Source organism: Raphanus sativus, chromosome 1 (genome assembly GCF_000801105.2).
Source record: "Raphanus sativus cultivar WK10039 chromosome 1, ASM80110v3, whole genome shotgun sequence".
NCBI classification, from domain to species: Eukaryota; Viridiplantae; Streptophyta; class Magnoliopsida; order Brassicales; family Brassicaceae; genus Raphanus; species Raphanus sativus.
The window spans coordinates 24668391-24682395 of record NC_079511.1 but is presented as its reverse complement, the minus strand read 5'-3'; the positions used below and the strand labels follow the sequence as shown (position 1 = coordinate 24682395).

The 14005-nt window shown below is 30.5% G+C and overlaps 3 protein-coding genes across 3 annotated transcripts; 1 reads left to right on the top strand and 2 right to left on the bottom strand.

Moving 5' to 3' along the window:
- Window positions 1–330: 330 nt before the first annotated feature.
- On the bottom strand, window positions 331–2142 carry LOC108835451 (uncharacterized). Its single transcript, XM_018608701.2, has 6 exons — window positions 2078–2142; window positions 1869–2001; window positions 1678–1781; window positions 1454–1598; window positions 1233–1376; window positions 331–918 (listed from the first exon to the last, which is right to left on the bottom strand). The coding sequence occupies exons 1-6, from the start codon at window positions 2122–2124 to the stop codon at window positions 469–471; spliced, it is 1023 nt and encodes a 340-aa protein (XP_018464203.1). The 5' UTR covers window positions 2125–2142; the 3' UTR covers window positions 331–468.
- A 471-nt stretch (window positions 2143–2613) lies between these two features.
- Window positions 2614–4780, bottom strand: LOC108857877 (uncharacterized oxidoreductase At4g09670-like). Its single transcript, XM_018631891.2, has 2 exons — window positions 4153–4780; window positions 2614–3414 (listed from the first exon to the last, which is right to left on the bottom strand). The coding sequence occupies exons 1-2, from the start codon at window positions 4624–4626 to the stop codon at window positions 2800–2802; spliced, it is 1089 nt and encodes a 362-aa protein (XP_018487393.2). The 5' UTR covers window positions 4627–4780; the 3' UTR covers window positions 2614–2799.
- Window positions 4781–10910: 6130 nt separating this feature from the next.
- On the top strand, window positions 10911–12136 carry LOC108838903 (60S ribosomal protein L37-2). The gene is made up of 4 exons (XM_056988676.1): window positions 10911–11028; window positions 11121–11256; window positions 11704–11805; window positions 11917–12136. The coding sequence occupies exons 1-4, from the start codon at window positions 11026–11028 to the stop codon at window positions 11961–11963; spliced, it is 288 nt and encodes a 95-aa protein (XP_056844656.1). The 5' UTR covers window positions 10911–11025; the 3' UTR covers window positions 11964–12136.
- Window positions 12137–14005: the final 1869 nt, after the last annotated feature.

Below are 14005 nucleotides of genomic sequence, written 5' to 3'. Positions count from 1 at the left end.
CCCATTGAACAGTATAGCCGTATAGGTTCACTTTCTGTAGATTCCGGCTTGGCCTTCACCACCCTTTGTTCGCTGTCGTCTACTTGTCAAGCATTAGAAGAAGCTTTGTGCTTAATATTTCAGTCGATAAAATCATTAAACTAGTACAATGCTTTTGTCACGAAAACAAAAGTGTTATAAATAATATCCATTCTATTTTAAAATGTATTAACACGAGAATTAAAAATACAAACTATTTTTCTTCAAAAAAATTAGAAAATTATACTAATTCAGTCAATTATGCAAAAGGTTATAAAATGTAATTGATGAAACATTTCTCAATAAATTTTGAAATTAACGTCAAAATAATTTACAGAAACACCAAATATTTACATTTTGATATCGATTTTGCTAAACTACTTCAAGCTAACAAGAATATATACTTACAGAGTTAATGCAATCTAGTTAGCTAATTACAATTAGAAAACCTTATCTCCAGCGAAGAGCTGCAAGCCGAGCCACTACATCATCATACTTCAAGAGCTTAGGTCTCTGAAACGACGACGTTCTCTCGTTCTTTCTTGTTAATGAAGCTTCCTTATCGCTGTCTTGTGGCTTAGGTAACGAGTTTTCTTGATCAATACTCTTCTTCTTCTCTTCTTTCTCCTCTTGTCCTTTCTCATCGTTTCGCCCTCCTGGTTTCGTGTTTGGAGAAGAGATTATTCCGTAAGGCAACATCCTCTTCTTCTTTTTCTGTTCAGGGTCTCTTCTTGGAGTACCAACGCTCGAGCTTGAACTCGAACTTAAACTACGGTTTGACAATGAATCTCTTGTCCAAGTTTGTGAAAGAACCGATTCATCCTCGAGTTGATCATTTACAATACTTTTCTTTCTCTCAATCTTCGGATCATCAGCTCCTGTCTCGACCTTATCCTCAATCTACACTTTTTTTTTGAAAGAATGAATAAATTTAACACACATATTTTTTTGGACATTAGAGAGTCGAAGCTAGACCATTTAATTCATAGGTGCACCTTTGGTAATAAAAATAAAAAATGCATATAAAAGGGATCGACAGTTGAAAAGTATGGGTGCACAAACTACATTTTACCATATGAACTTACAAATTTTTGATGTTTTTACATACAAAATTTGAAATTTAAAAAAAAATTGTGGGTGCACTTGCCCCCACACCCTTCCACCTAGTTTCGCCATCAACAAAGGCTGAGAGTTTGATAGGTATACAAACTTACTTGAAGAGCTGAACTTTGTCTAAGCAGCAATAGATTCAAAGCTGTAGGATCCCAATCAATAGAAAACTCTTTTGCAATATCTTTCACTGTCTGAATCTTGAGCTCACGTGATGGTCTTTTTCGCAGTTCAGTTTTCTCAACGAGCTGCAAGATTTCAAGAAAATATATTTGTCAATAAGTGCAAGAAGCAAACCTTAGACTACTAAGTGCAACAAACCAACCTCATAATTTACAGAAGAAGCAGTGAAGTTCCCAAATCTACGCATAAACACGGCCCGAAAATCCTTAAGTTCAGGAACATCAGGAACCCATGCAGCTGCATATATCAAAGAGGAAACAGCTTCTCTGCATTCTTCAGGACATTCCCTATAAGGAAAACCAAAAAACATAAGTTAGTAAATATTTAAAGTGAAAACAGTAGATTAAAAGCGACAAAGTTAAGAACCTTGTCTTCAGCATAAGTGGGAGATTTTCGGAGATACAATCGCAGAATCTTTCGATGATATCATAACACGATATAATCCTAAGTTCTTCAAGTAATACTTCTGCCTTCAATAACAAGTAATTAAAAAACTCTCAATAACAGAGGAAGCTTAGGGTTTTAGAATATTAGAAAGAAGGGTGAGTGAGTCTTACTCTTGTATAAGCATTATAATCATCACCATTCTTGAGAAACTCAACAATGTCCATTTTCCAAAACTTCACCATTGCAATCCTTCTTTTCCTTACTATATCGAGCCGCATCTTCAGGTAACTTGTTGCAGATTTACTACATTTCATTTCAACAACGATAATTCGTAAGTACCTCAAAGAAACTCATTCGACAAAGAGCAAAGAAAGCTGACCTTTTCTTGTAGAACTTGGGCTTGAAACACCTAAGGAAGATGTTCATTTTTTTAGATTCTTGAGGCAGAAAAAATGAAAAATGACCAATGCTAAATATGCAAATCAGGAAGAATCAACCGGTGGTTTAGTGACCAGAATCGAAGTAATTCTCAGAATCAGAATATAACAAAAGCTATGAAGCAAAGAAACGAACCAAAAAAGTATCTTCTGAAGAGACTTCAAGATTATCTGTTATCCAAAAGAAGAATGACTTTTTCTTGAAATGCCTTTCAGTATGGTCTTTATATATTCTATGAAGCTTAGAGAGCAAGTTCAATTAATTATCCAGAGCTACTTGGTTTAGAAGCACTTTAGCTGTAAACTTCCAAGAAACATCTTTGTTGGCTCTTATCTTATCTTTCTTTTTGCATTAAAAATAGTTAAACAAAGAAATGTCCAAGAGTTCTGTGGTCAAACTAAAAGTGTTTTACTGGGACTTCTGTTAAATGAGTACCCCACATCTAACGGTTGCACATTCTAAGTACAAGAATATTGATTAAACCAAGTTCATAATTTCCCTTTATTATTATCAAATTAAAGAAGAAAGAAACAAAATAAACAAAGTGAAACCTGAAAAACTGGTAAGTCAAAGCTCTTAACAGTGCAACACAAACAAAGAAACAAAGAGGTAGGAGAAACGTGAAAAGCCTACCTAAAAGCCACCATGGAATGAACATAAGGTTCAACGACCAGAAAGACTAATCAGTTGACAGTTTTTATCAACAGACTCTTTGATAGCATCAACCACCAGCTGTGTCTTCCGGCTAATATTTGGCCAAAAACCCTCAGGCTCTGCACCTTTGTTCTTGATCTCTCCAACCAACCTTGCAAACTCTCTCACCATGCACGCCTCCTGCGGGAACTCTGTCTTAACCGTGTGTTCGGTCGGGCGACTAACCCATGGATCATTGAACCCAGATTTCAAGCAAGTGGTGAACGTTGCTTGGGTCTCCTCAAAGGGGATAACAAAGTCTTGAACACAAAGTGTGCCCTTTGTTCCAACGGCAGTTATCTCCATCCCTACGTTTGCCAAAAAAGAGCAGTATATGCTTGCGGTTCGTCCGTCTTCCCAGCTCAGAGATGCACCACACGAGAGGATCACTCCAGCCTCGTTTAGGACAGTGCCTGGAGAGGCCGCCACGATTTTGGGAAGCTCGAAGTTGTTGGCGAAAAGGGCTGCTCGGATTGCGTACCATCCAAGGTCTCCGAGGGCACCGAGACCATCAAGATTCGGTTTCACACGGATGTCGTTTTTGAGGAAATCTTCATCCACCACCAATGAGAAGCAGCTATGCATCTGCAGTACATGTCCAATAACGAAGACTTTCAAGAGAAGCAACCACATTAAGTTATGTTGTATGTTGTTTACTTAGGAATTTGAGAAGTAAAGTAACGTAGTATTGTTTAACTGACATTTTTCACTAGCCAGAAACTAATCTTCTAATTATTGTTTTCCTTATATATCTTTTTGTGAAACTGATTTTCTTAAATTATTCTTCTTAGATTTTAACCTATCAAATTTCATTTAAAACTTATATATATCTATCTCCATTTTTTACATTTGTAAAAGTCTTTTTATAATTTTATTAAATCATTAAAATAATTTTTTCTTACATAATAATATTTATTTAAACTTTTTTACTTCTTCTCTTAAAATTAAAATATATAAATTTTGAAATATTCGTCTGCTATATACCAACTGTCTATTGCGTTTGAGATCATATTATGCGTTGCCCAAAAAATAAGAGATCATATTATGTGATTGGTTTTGAAATATGAAAAGTAGATTATATGTTTTGAAATAAAATAGGAAACACGGATAAAACTTGTTTTTAAAAAAATCGTTGAACAAAAAATATTATAAAAGAAGGGAAATATCAAATTCCTGAAATCTTGATTTTGATGATTAGTAAGTTTTTTCATAAAATAGAAACTCAATAAATCCAAACTCTATACCACTAATCTGAGAACAAGAGCTATTGAATCATCTGACAATCAAACGTTTAGCGAAATAGTATCTTGATAAAGTACTTACGTTTTTAAACTGACCAAAACGGTCTGAATCGAAGAGGAACTCCTTAAGCTTAGCCGTTCTAGGATGATGAGCCCACATGGTACCATCCATCATCTGAACACCATTCTTTTCACAAGCCGCGACGATCTTATCGAACTCAGCTACGTTCATAGCCACGGGCTTCTCCAGAAGGATGTGCTTTCCACTCTCGGCAGCGCGTGTGGCCCACTCGACATGGAGGCTAGTGGGGAGAGGAATGTAAAGAGCATCAACCTCTGGATCTTCAAGAATCGATTCGTAGGAACCGTGGATCTTCACAGATTGTTGGTAGCCATTGGCGGTAGCAAACGTTTTGGCTTTCTCTAAAGAGCGGCTTGCAACGGCTGCGATAGTGGCGTTTGGAGCGAGGTTGATGGCACGGGAGACTTCTCTAGCGATTTCTGCGCATCCCATTATTCCAATTCGGATTGGCGTATCGGTGGTGACGGTGGCCATAGTCTACGGCGAGAGAGAGAGAGAAGAGAGAGAGGAAGATAGTCAGGAGCAAAGACAAGACATGTGAGGAGCTTTAAGTCAACAATGGGACTTGAGACACCTCGAGGGGCAGATCCAATTAAAAAACTGGAGTTCGTACGATTGGTGGGAAATAAGATATAGCAGTTTTATTAAAAAGAAACGTTTTCAAAGGAGTCGAGCCTACCGCCTACCACCGATACTAGAAAATTATTAGAAACAAAACAATTGAAAGAAATATATGAATGGTGTTAGATTTGGAATTTAACAAATTTACAGTACCATTACTCATAATGCGACCACAACTTCACAGCGATAATCTCTCTGGCTCTCTTGATAATTGAAATCATTGATCAATGTGTCTTTACAAAAAAGGAGCTAAATGAATGAACAATCTAAAAGAAGAAAAGAAAACTAACATACACAGTTTAAAAAAGATACAATAAACCGGACAATGTGGTCATTGCCATCAATTGAAAATTCTCGGCCGGTTAGCCTTTCCAATTGAAGATTCCGAGGAAGAAGACCACCGTAGAATAGTAAGGCGGAGACGGAGGCCACTGGTTTAGCCGCCAAAGAAGTGACTAGCTTCACTGTTGAACTTAGCAATGGTACAATCACCTAAACGGGACAGTAAAAATAAAAATTCTTTAAAAACCAACTTGATAAAAGTCTAAAGCACAAAAGAAGTTCTTTTGAGTAATGCTTGTTATCTCCTATGCATGTCAAAGTATAACATCGATTAAATATTCAAGTGAATCTGTTACGTGAAGTCTTGAACCAACATGTTCTTTGTTGAATATGTAATTCTTTGAAGAAAACAAATAAAGAGAAGAATGTTCAAAAAAGGGGTAGAAGAAAGTTACCATGAAAGGAGAGCAATGAATTGATGGTTTCCTCAGCAGAGAAGATGGTTTTGTGATTCCTCTTGGCGATCTCTAGTGACCTTCCTATATGTTAACATTGAAATAGTCGATGGTTTTGCATGAATTTATACATGTGTCAAAAGGAAACAAGATGAAACAAAAAGGGAAAACTGACAAACATATATGGAAAAAGGCAATTAATTGATACTTGGAAGAAAAACCACAATAATGGAATTAGAATGTTCCCCAAGCATTCGCATCAATACTCCATTCTTGAAAACTTAAGATTCAAACAAAAGTTTTCTTGATAGATAGATATACTACAAATTAACAATCATATATTAATTTATTCCCTTTTTCAAAAAACAAAACAAGAAACAAACATATATTAGTTTAAAACTAAATCAACCATATGCAATCATTTGTCCAATTGTTTTTCTATAAATTAAACGAAATTTTATCTCTTTTTGTTTTTGTTTTTGTAACATAGTATAAGAACATTTCAATTTTTTGTTATTTTAACAAAAATTCTAAAAAATACCAAGCGTTAGGATTGGGACGAATCCACATATCCGGAAAATTTGGTGTATGTGGATTCGGATATCCGTTGATTTAGTATCCGTATCCAGATTTTAACTTTCGAATATATGTCTAAATATTGTCTTATCAGTATATTCGGATCTTAATTCGTAAAAATAATAATAAATAATAATAAATATTTTTAATTACTAAAGCCACAAATAATTTTAAAAAATAATAAAATCTTATTTTTAAATTTAACATTAAATATTTTAAAATAAAAAGAATTTTTTTTTTAGAAAACACTAATACTAATAATAATTCTAACTTTATATAAAGTTTCGTAGACAAGCTCCGTCTCTCTGAAGTGGAACCATTTTCTTAATGCGCAATAGCTTCAATGGTGATTTTTTCCCTCCCTTTATTCTCATATTCATATATCTTCTGAAGGAATATGAGATTTATACTTAGAATAAAAATTGAATTTATTGAATTAGAATATTTACCAAATATCCAATCAATATTTCATTCTTGACATTCGAGATCCTAACCAAAGTTTTATTCATTGATCGATGAATCTAGTATTGAAATTTAACAGTTGAGTAGTTGAACCAAATGCAATTTATTGGTCTAAATAGTAGTAATTGACGTTTTTATAAGAACATCTCAGTTGTTTTAGTTTGAATTGATAAAACGAAATGTAATGGGACCATATTATTTTCGATATTACTTGAAGTCTAAAATATATCTAGATAACTAGATATGAGCCCGTTGCGTTGCAACGGGTTTTGTTTGATTTTTAATTCAATAAAGAGCATAAAATAATAATCATTTAATTTTAATTTTATGATTGATTTGCATATGTTTTGTGATATTTATTTTATATTTTAAAAAATATTTTCATACCTAAGTTCAAGTCAAAGCTTGTATTTTATAATCATGGTGCATAGATGAGTTTTATTTATTTATTTATTTATTTAAAAGATAGTTTTTATTCATGATTTTTACTAAATAATTTATTGTACTTGTTGTATTTTATAATTTATTTTTGTTTAATATTTTTTTTTCTAAAAGTTGTTTGGTTTTTCAAATTTGATAATTAATATAATGGCGACAGATGACTGTTATATATTTAAAAATTGTGACTTGTGCTAATATATCTCATAATTAAAAGTATATATACTAAGTTAATAACCAAAACAAATTTTGTTAAAAAAATATTAATATTATTTAATAGTAATTTTCCATTTTTAAAATCCTAACCAAAAGATAACTGCAAAAGATTATTTGATAGTAATTTGTTTTATAATATTGTGATATGTGTTTAAATATGTAATGATTAAAATATATGTACCAAGAAAATAAAAAATGAAGTTTGAAACAACTAATTTTAAAAATTATTTAATGTTAAAAACAATTTTAAAATTATTTAATAGTTTGTAGAAATTTTCCTTTTTCAATTAACAAAAAAAACAGATTTTAAAAATAATTTATTTAATACTAATTTTCTTTTTCTAAAATCTTAATGAAATCTTATTATAAAAACTATATTGAGCATAGTTCTTCAAAAGTATAGTTAATATAATTGTGACACATGATAATTATATATTTAAAAATGGGATATGCATTAAATTATCTCATAAATATATATACTAAGATAACAAAAACATTTTTTGTTAATGATAAATCATAAATATTATTTAATAGTAGTTTTTCATTTTAAAATTTTCAACAAAATACAATTGCAAAATAAGAATATTTTATGATTAAAAATATATATACTTCGAAACTAAAAATTAATTTTAAAAAATATTTCAAATTATTAAATATTATATTTAAATTGAAAAATTATTTAATTGTAATTTATAAGATAAATTTCATTTTAAAATCTTTAAGAAAAATATTTGTAAAATAGTTTACTTAATACTATTTTAATTTTTAAATTAAAATATTATTTTCTAATTACTATAGATATTTTTAATACACATTTTTATTCTAAATTTTGTTAAAGCAATGTCATTTTCTTAATTTTTTTTCTATCTTCTTTTCTTTCGTAATTTTCATCTTTTTGAACATGTTTTTTCTAGTACATGTTACTAACATAAAACTAAAAACTATCAAATATTAACTTTCAAGAAACAATTACTATAACCAACTTTTTAATGATATTTTGTATTTTGTAATTATCTAAACCCATGTTTAAAATATAATACTTTATTAATAATTATTTATATAGAAATATATTTTTTCTTTTCAGTTTTTTTTTGCTTACAACTTTGTTTAAAAAACAAACTATTTAAATTCTTGATTTAAGTTTAAAAATTGTTATTTAACACATATAATAATCTAAAATATATAATTACCATGTGTCATGATTATGCTTATTAGGACCTTTGGGTACCAACTTTTATATAACAAAAAACTCATCTCTTAATTATTTTTGTTACTAAGAAAATTCTTCGTATTAAACCAATGTTTACTGATTTTGTAATTATCTTAAATCCATATATTTTATTCGAGCTTGAAAATAAGGTTCTTTAAAAATGAAAATTATAATTAAAATAAATTTATAGGTTTTATAAAATTTTAACCCAATATTTTTTTGTTTAACTTATACGATTTTTTACTGTCCTCTTTGATTTAATATTTTTAACATGAAAAATACTATCAAATATTTATAAGAAAATATTTTAATTTGTAACGAAATTATCGTACAATAGTTTTGTATCTTATAATTATCCTAAACTCATGTTTGAAAAAAAAGAAATACTATAATTAAATAATTATTTATATGGGAATATTTGTTTCTTTACGGTTTTTTTGTTTAAGAATTTTTTGAAAAAGGAAACTAAGTTTTAAAATTATTTTGGCTTATTTTCTTTTAAAAGAAAATTGTTATTTAACACATGTTATATCAAAATATATAGTTGCCATGTGTTTTGATCTTGAAAACTTTGAAGAATCAACTTTATATAATAAGTTTATAAGAAAAAATATTTTTAAAATATTTTAATCTGTAATAAAATTATCTTACAACATTTTCTGTATCTTATAATTATTTTAAACCCACTTAAAAAAAGATATTATTAAATAATATTTATATGGAAATATTTGTTTCTTTACTATTTTTATTTAAGACTTTTTGAAAAAAGGAAAACTAAATTTTAAAATTCTTTTGTTTTTTTTTCAAAACGAATATTTAACACATGTCACAATTTTTAATATATAATTGACATGTGTTGCAATCTCATTAATTACTAACTTGAAATATTTGTTTCCTTACAGTTTTTTATTTAAGACTTTTTGAAAAAAAAGAAAACTAACATTTATTTTTTTTTGATTTTTTTAAGGAAAAATATTATTGAACACATGTCACAATCATAAATATATAATTGGCATGTGTCACGATCTTGTTAATTACTAACTTTGAAGAACCAAATTTGTTAAGATTTTTTTTTAAAAAAAAGAAACTAAGTTTAAGACTTTTTAGCTTAATTTTTTTAAAAGGAAAATTGTTATTTAACACATGTTATATCTAACTATATAATTGCTATGTGTCGTTTTTTTAAAAGGAAAATGTTATTTAACATATGTTATATCTAAATATATAATTGCTAAGTGCCATGATCTTGAAAACTTGTTTGGCTTAATTTTTTAAGACTTTTCTAAAAATGAGACTTGTTTAAGAACCAAACTTGTTTAAGACTTTTTTGGCTTAAGTTTTTTAAAAAGGAAAATTGTTATTTAACACATGTTATATCTAAATATATAATTGCCATGTGTTGTGATCTTGAAAATTTGAAGAATAAAACTTTTTATAATAAGTTTATAAAAAATATTTTAAAAATATTTTAATCTCTTTAACAAAATTATCTTACAAAATTTTATGTATCTTATAATTATTTTAAACCCACGTTTAAAAAGATATTATTAATTAATTATTTATATGGAAATATTTATTTCTTTACATTTTTTTTATTCAAGGCTTTTTGAAAAAAGTAAACTAACTTTTAAAATTCTTTTGGTTTAGTTTTTTTAAAAACAAAATTTTTATTTAACATATGTCACAATCCTAAATATATAACTGACATGTGTCGCGATCTTAAAATTAAGATCATGAACATTACATGATTTGGTAAAGCCATAACCACTGACTTCATAACAACTTCTAATAGAGTACTGCCTTGCCGGATTAGAAAAAGAAAATTAACATTAAAAACTCTTCGACATTTTAAAAAAGGAAAATAACATTTAATATTTATGTACAGTTTTTTTTATTTCTTTCATAGCTATCTTTACTTTTTATTTACTTTAACTTTTTAAATCGTTTTTATATATGTAAATATTACTTTTTATTTATTTTAACTTTTTAAATCGTTTTTTATATATGTAAATATATTTTTTGGGTTATGCACTTCTTAATTAGGATTTGAATTCAGGAAAATTAGCATTTAAAAGTCTTTTATATTAAAGGAAAATTAGCATTAAGTTAAAGGAAAATTAGCTTTATATAATAAGATTGTTTAAATATTTTTGGTTTAATCTTTTAAAAAGATAAGATTGATTTTATTTACATATATGTATTTTAACACATGTCACAATCTTAAAAAAATTACTGATACATGTCGCGATCGTGTTAATTAGTAACTTTGAAGAACCAAGCTTTATATAATAAGATGTTTATGATTTTGAATTTTTTTTAATTTGAAAATTGAATACATTATTCAAAAGAACCAAAAAAAAAAGTCGTTTGGATTTGTTTTCAGAAAAAAAACATAACAATAAACACATATGGGCGTTATGATCCGACTAAAACCTTAATGAGCCTACACAAAACAAATCGTGGGCTTGATGATCCGACTGAAACCTTAATGGGCCTCTAAATGATCCATTTTTTAAAAAACCCTAAGAAGAAAACCCTAGGTTTATAAACAGTTTTTTGGTGCCCTAGTTCCGTCACTTCTCAGAGACCTAAAGTTATTTCGCATCCTCTGCAATGGTGATTCTACGATTCTCTCTATTTGTCATCTATGTTTCGTGTATTTGATCGATTGAAGCTGATTTGTTGGTTTGTGTGTTTGAGGATTGCAGACGAAGGGAACGGGGAGTTTCGGAAAGAGGAGGAACAAGAGTCACACTCTCTGTGTGAGATGTGGCCGCCGCAGTTTCCACATCCAGAAGAGCCGTTGCTCCGCCTGTGCTTACCCCGCCGCTCGCAAGAGAACCTGTATGCTTCTCTCTCTCATCTATTATTTCGATTGAGAAATGGATCCTTCTTCGTTTGGATCCGTATAGTGATTAGGGTTTATGTTAGCCACCTGAATCATTTTTTATTTGTATTAGTACACTATTTCATAACACATTTGCTTTAGTCTCTTATGTTCGGTTTCTCTATCTCTACTTAGTTTGATAGCATTTCAATTAGGGTTCATTTGTATACACGAATTAGTGTGCTACTTCATTTGAACTAGCGTAAGGTTCTATCTGTCTAGAGGGTTATGATATGTTGAATATTTCAGATCTCATTGATTCTCAGACAGAACATTGTGTTTCTTCGATCAGACTTTAGTACAAAAGACATCTGTTCTTCTTTTTTTTTTCATTTTATGTCTAAAAAGAATGAATTTAAGAAATCTGCAGTTTCTGATTGGTGGTTTGTATTCAATGTAAACAGATAACTGGAGTGTGAAGGCCATCCGTAGAAAGACTACAGGAACAGGAAGGATGAGGTATCTCCGCAATGTGCCTCGCAGGTTCAAGACCGGTTTCAGAGAAGGTACACTCTTTGAATCTTTCTTCACTAAACTTAATGTTTCTTTTACAGTTCCACCAGTTTGAATCTTGTGTGTTTTGTAATCTAACTATTGTGCACCTTTCTCTTGCTTAGGTACGGAAGCCAAGCCAAGGAACAAGGGAGCGGCTTCATCAGCTTAAACTGTTGTTTGAGTATTCGCAGGGAAAAGAGTTAAAACTTAGTTTTTGGCTTCTGAGTTTGTTCGCAGTACTACAACTATTATTGATCATTTGATTAGTAATATCTTTCGTTGTGTTGTTTACTTGTTATAAAAAAGTTTTGAACTTGGATGAAATTTCTTTTGCCTCTTCAATTTGCAAGTCTCTTACCCTATCGTCTTTTATTGACTGTATCAATTAGATTCATGCAATTTGATCTCTTGTTTTTCAATTCCGTAAAACCATGCTTACAAATTAAATTTGACCATAAACTTTAGGAGATTATCTACCATTGACCAAAAACTGTTATTATATTGTTTATGAATCTTCTCAGTATATAAGTTAAATCGATTGTGTATACGTCAAATCAATATAGACCTACATCTTGACTACTTGTCAGAATTTGCAATATAGCTCGCGTTTTTACGACCACTTTATGGCGCTTTGTTCTAATCTAACTATATTAAAAGGGGAATAAGATCAAAAGGGAGGCTGTCTACGTCGACAAGAAAATTCGACCAATAGGAGTCTTTCTTTCTGCCACGTCAGAAATATGTGGATCACACTTGATTTTTTTTTAAAGTTTTCAGACGACGTCGTAGAAGTTAACCAAAGGTTTCCTGCATCGCTTCAGACAGCCTGGAAACTCACCTTTCTTCTCCTTTGTCTTTTCGTTATCTGATTATTTCCGGCAGACTTTTCATGTTCCCCTTTTTAATCAATTCATCATAAATGGTTATGATTCGTTTCATCTCTGAACCCTCATTATATATCCGTCATCTTAAACCGACCAAATCTCCATCTTCCACAAATTGATCGACTTTACTCTTATACTCTTATCCAAATGTCCGTTCATCAGTTTTCGACTCCCCCCGGCTTCTTCGTACAACTCAGACCATAGTAGGTCGTCTCCTCCGGTTCTATATGACTCACGCAACATCAAGAAAGGAGGTGAATTCATGGGAGTCATGCTTCTTTTCCTTAATGAAAAGGTAAATATATCTTTGATCTCACATATCTCCAATATAATTGTTTTCACTGGATTGTGTGTGATAGCTGGTGGTGTTAATATGTTCTCAGTTTATGTGAATTCCAGTAGATCGATTTCTCATGTTTGAAAGTTCTGATCTTTGAATCCAATTTAGCTAGAGTAGTTGACTATTACCGACATCATCTGCGGAGAAAAGTTTGTCTCTTTGTTATTGTAATATCGTATATGGGTTTCTGATCTGTGTTACAACTTATAAATTATATTTTTGTGTCCAGAATTCCGTGATCTTTGGTTTCATACCCGTGGGACGTGTCAATCACTACCGGCCATCTTTGAAATCCGGTTCCATTGTGTAAGTTCCTCTCCTCGTGAATGCTCTTAAACAGATAAATATGAACATTGTTTTAGGTCTCAAGCATACAGCGTGGTGTCATATCCTCTGATCATCATGCTTTGAAATAATTGTATATATAGATACTGGGTTTAGATAGATCTGGCACAAAAGAACAGGTTTGATGGTTTAGCTTCTTATTGTCTTGAGAAATCTTTGGTAGCTCAGTTTATAGACATGAAGATTGCTGGAAACATGATTACAATCCTTTAGGCATTCAAGGGGAGATTTTAAATCGAGGAGCTCTCTCAGACGATGAGCAGAATGATATTTGAATAAACAAAGATCAGCTCGAAGAAGAATGGAGAATGAAGCTACTGATAATTGGTTCATTTTACTATGCCGCATTGGCACTGAGCTCACAAGAGAGGACATTGAGAAACTCTTCTTTAAAATTTGTCTCAGGTAAGTAGCATTCTGCAATCAACTGATAGTTCACTCAGTGGTATAACATTCTAAACTAATTTTTATAACCATGGTTTTGATATTTCTATTACAGCTATCTATATGGTCACGAGGAGCTTGCTATATGTAAAGATATATTAGATGTGGAATGTCTCAAAGATATACTCTGGTTTCTATGGATGGTGCATACTGGAGATGGCGTCTTTCCTCATATAAAGAAAGATGACTATCTGACTT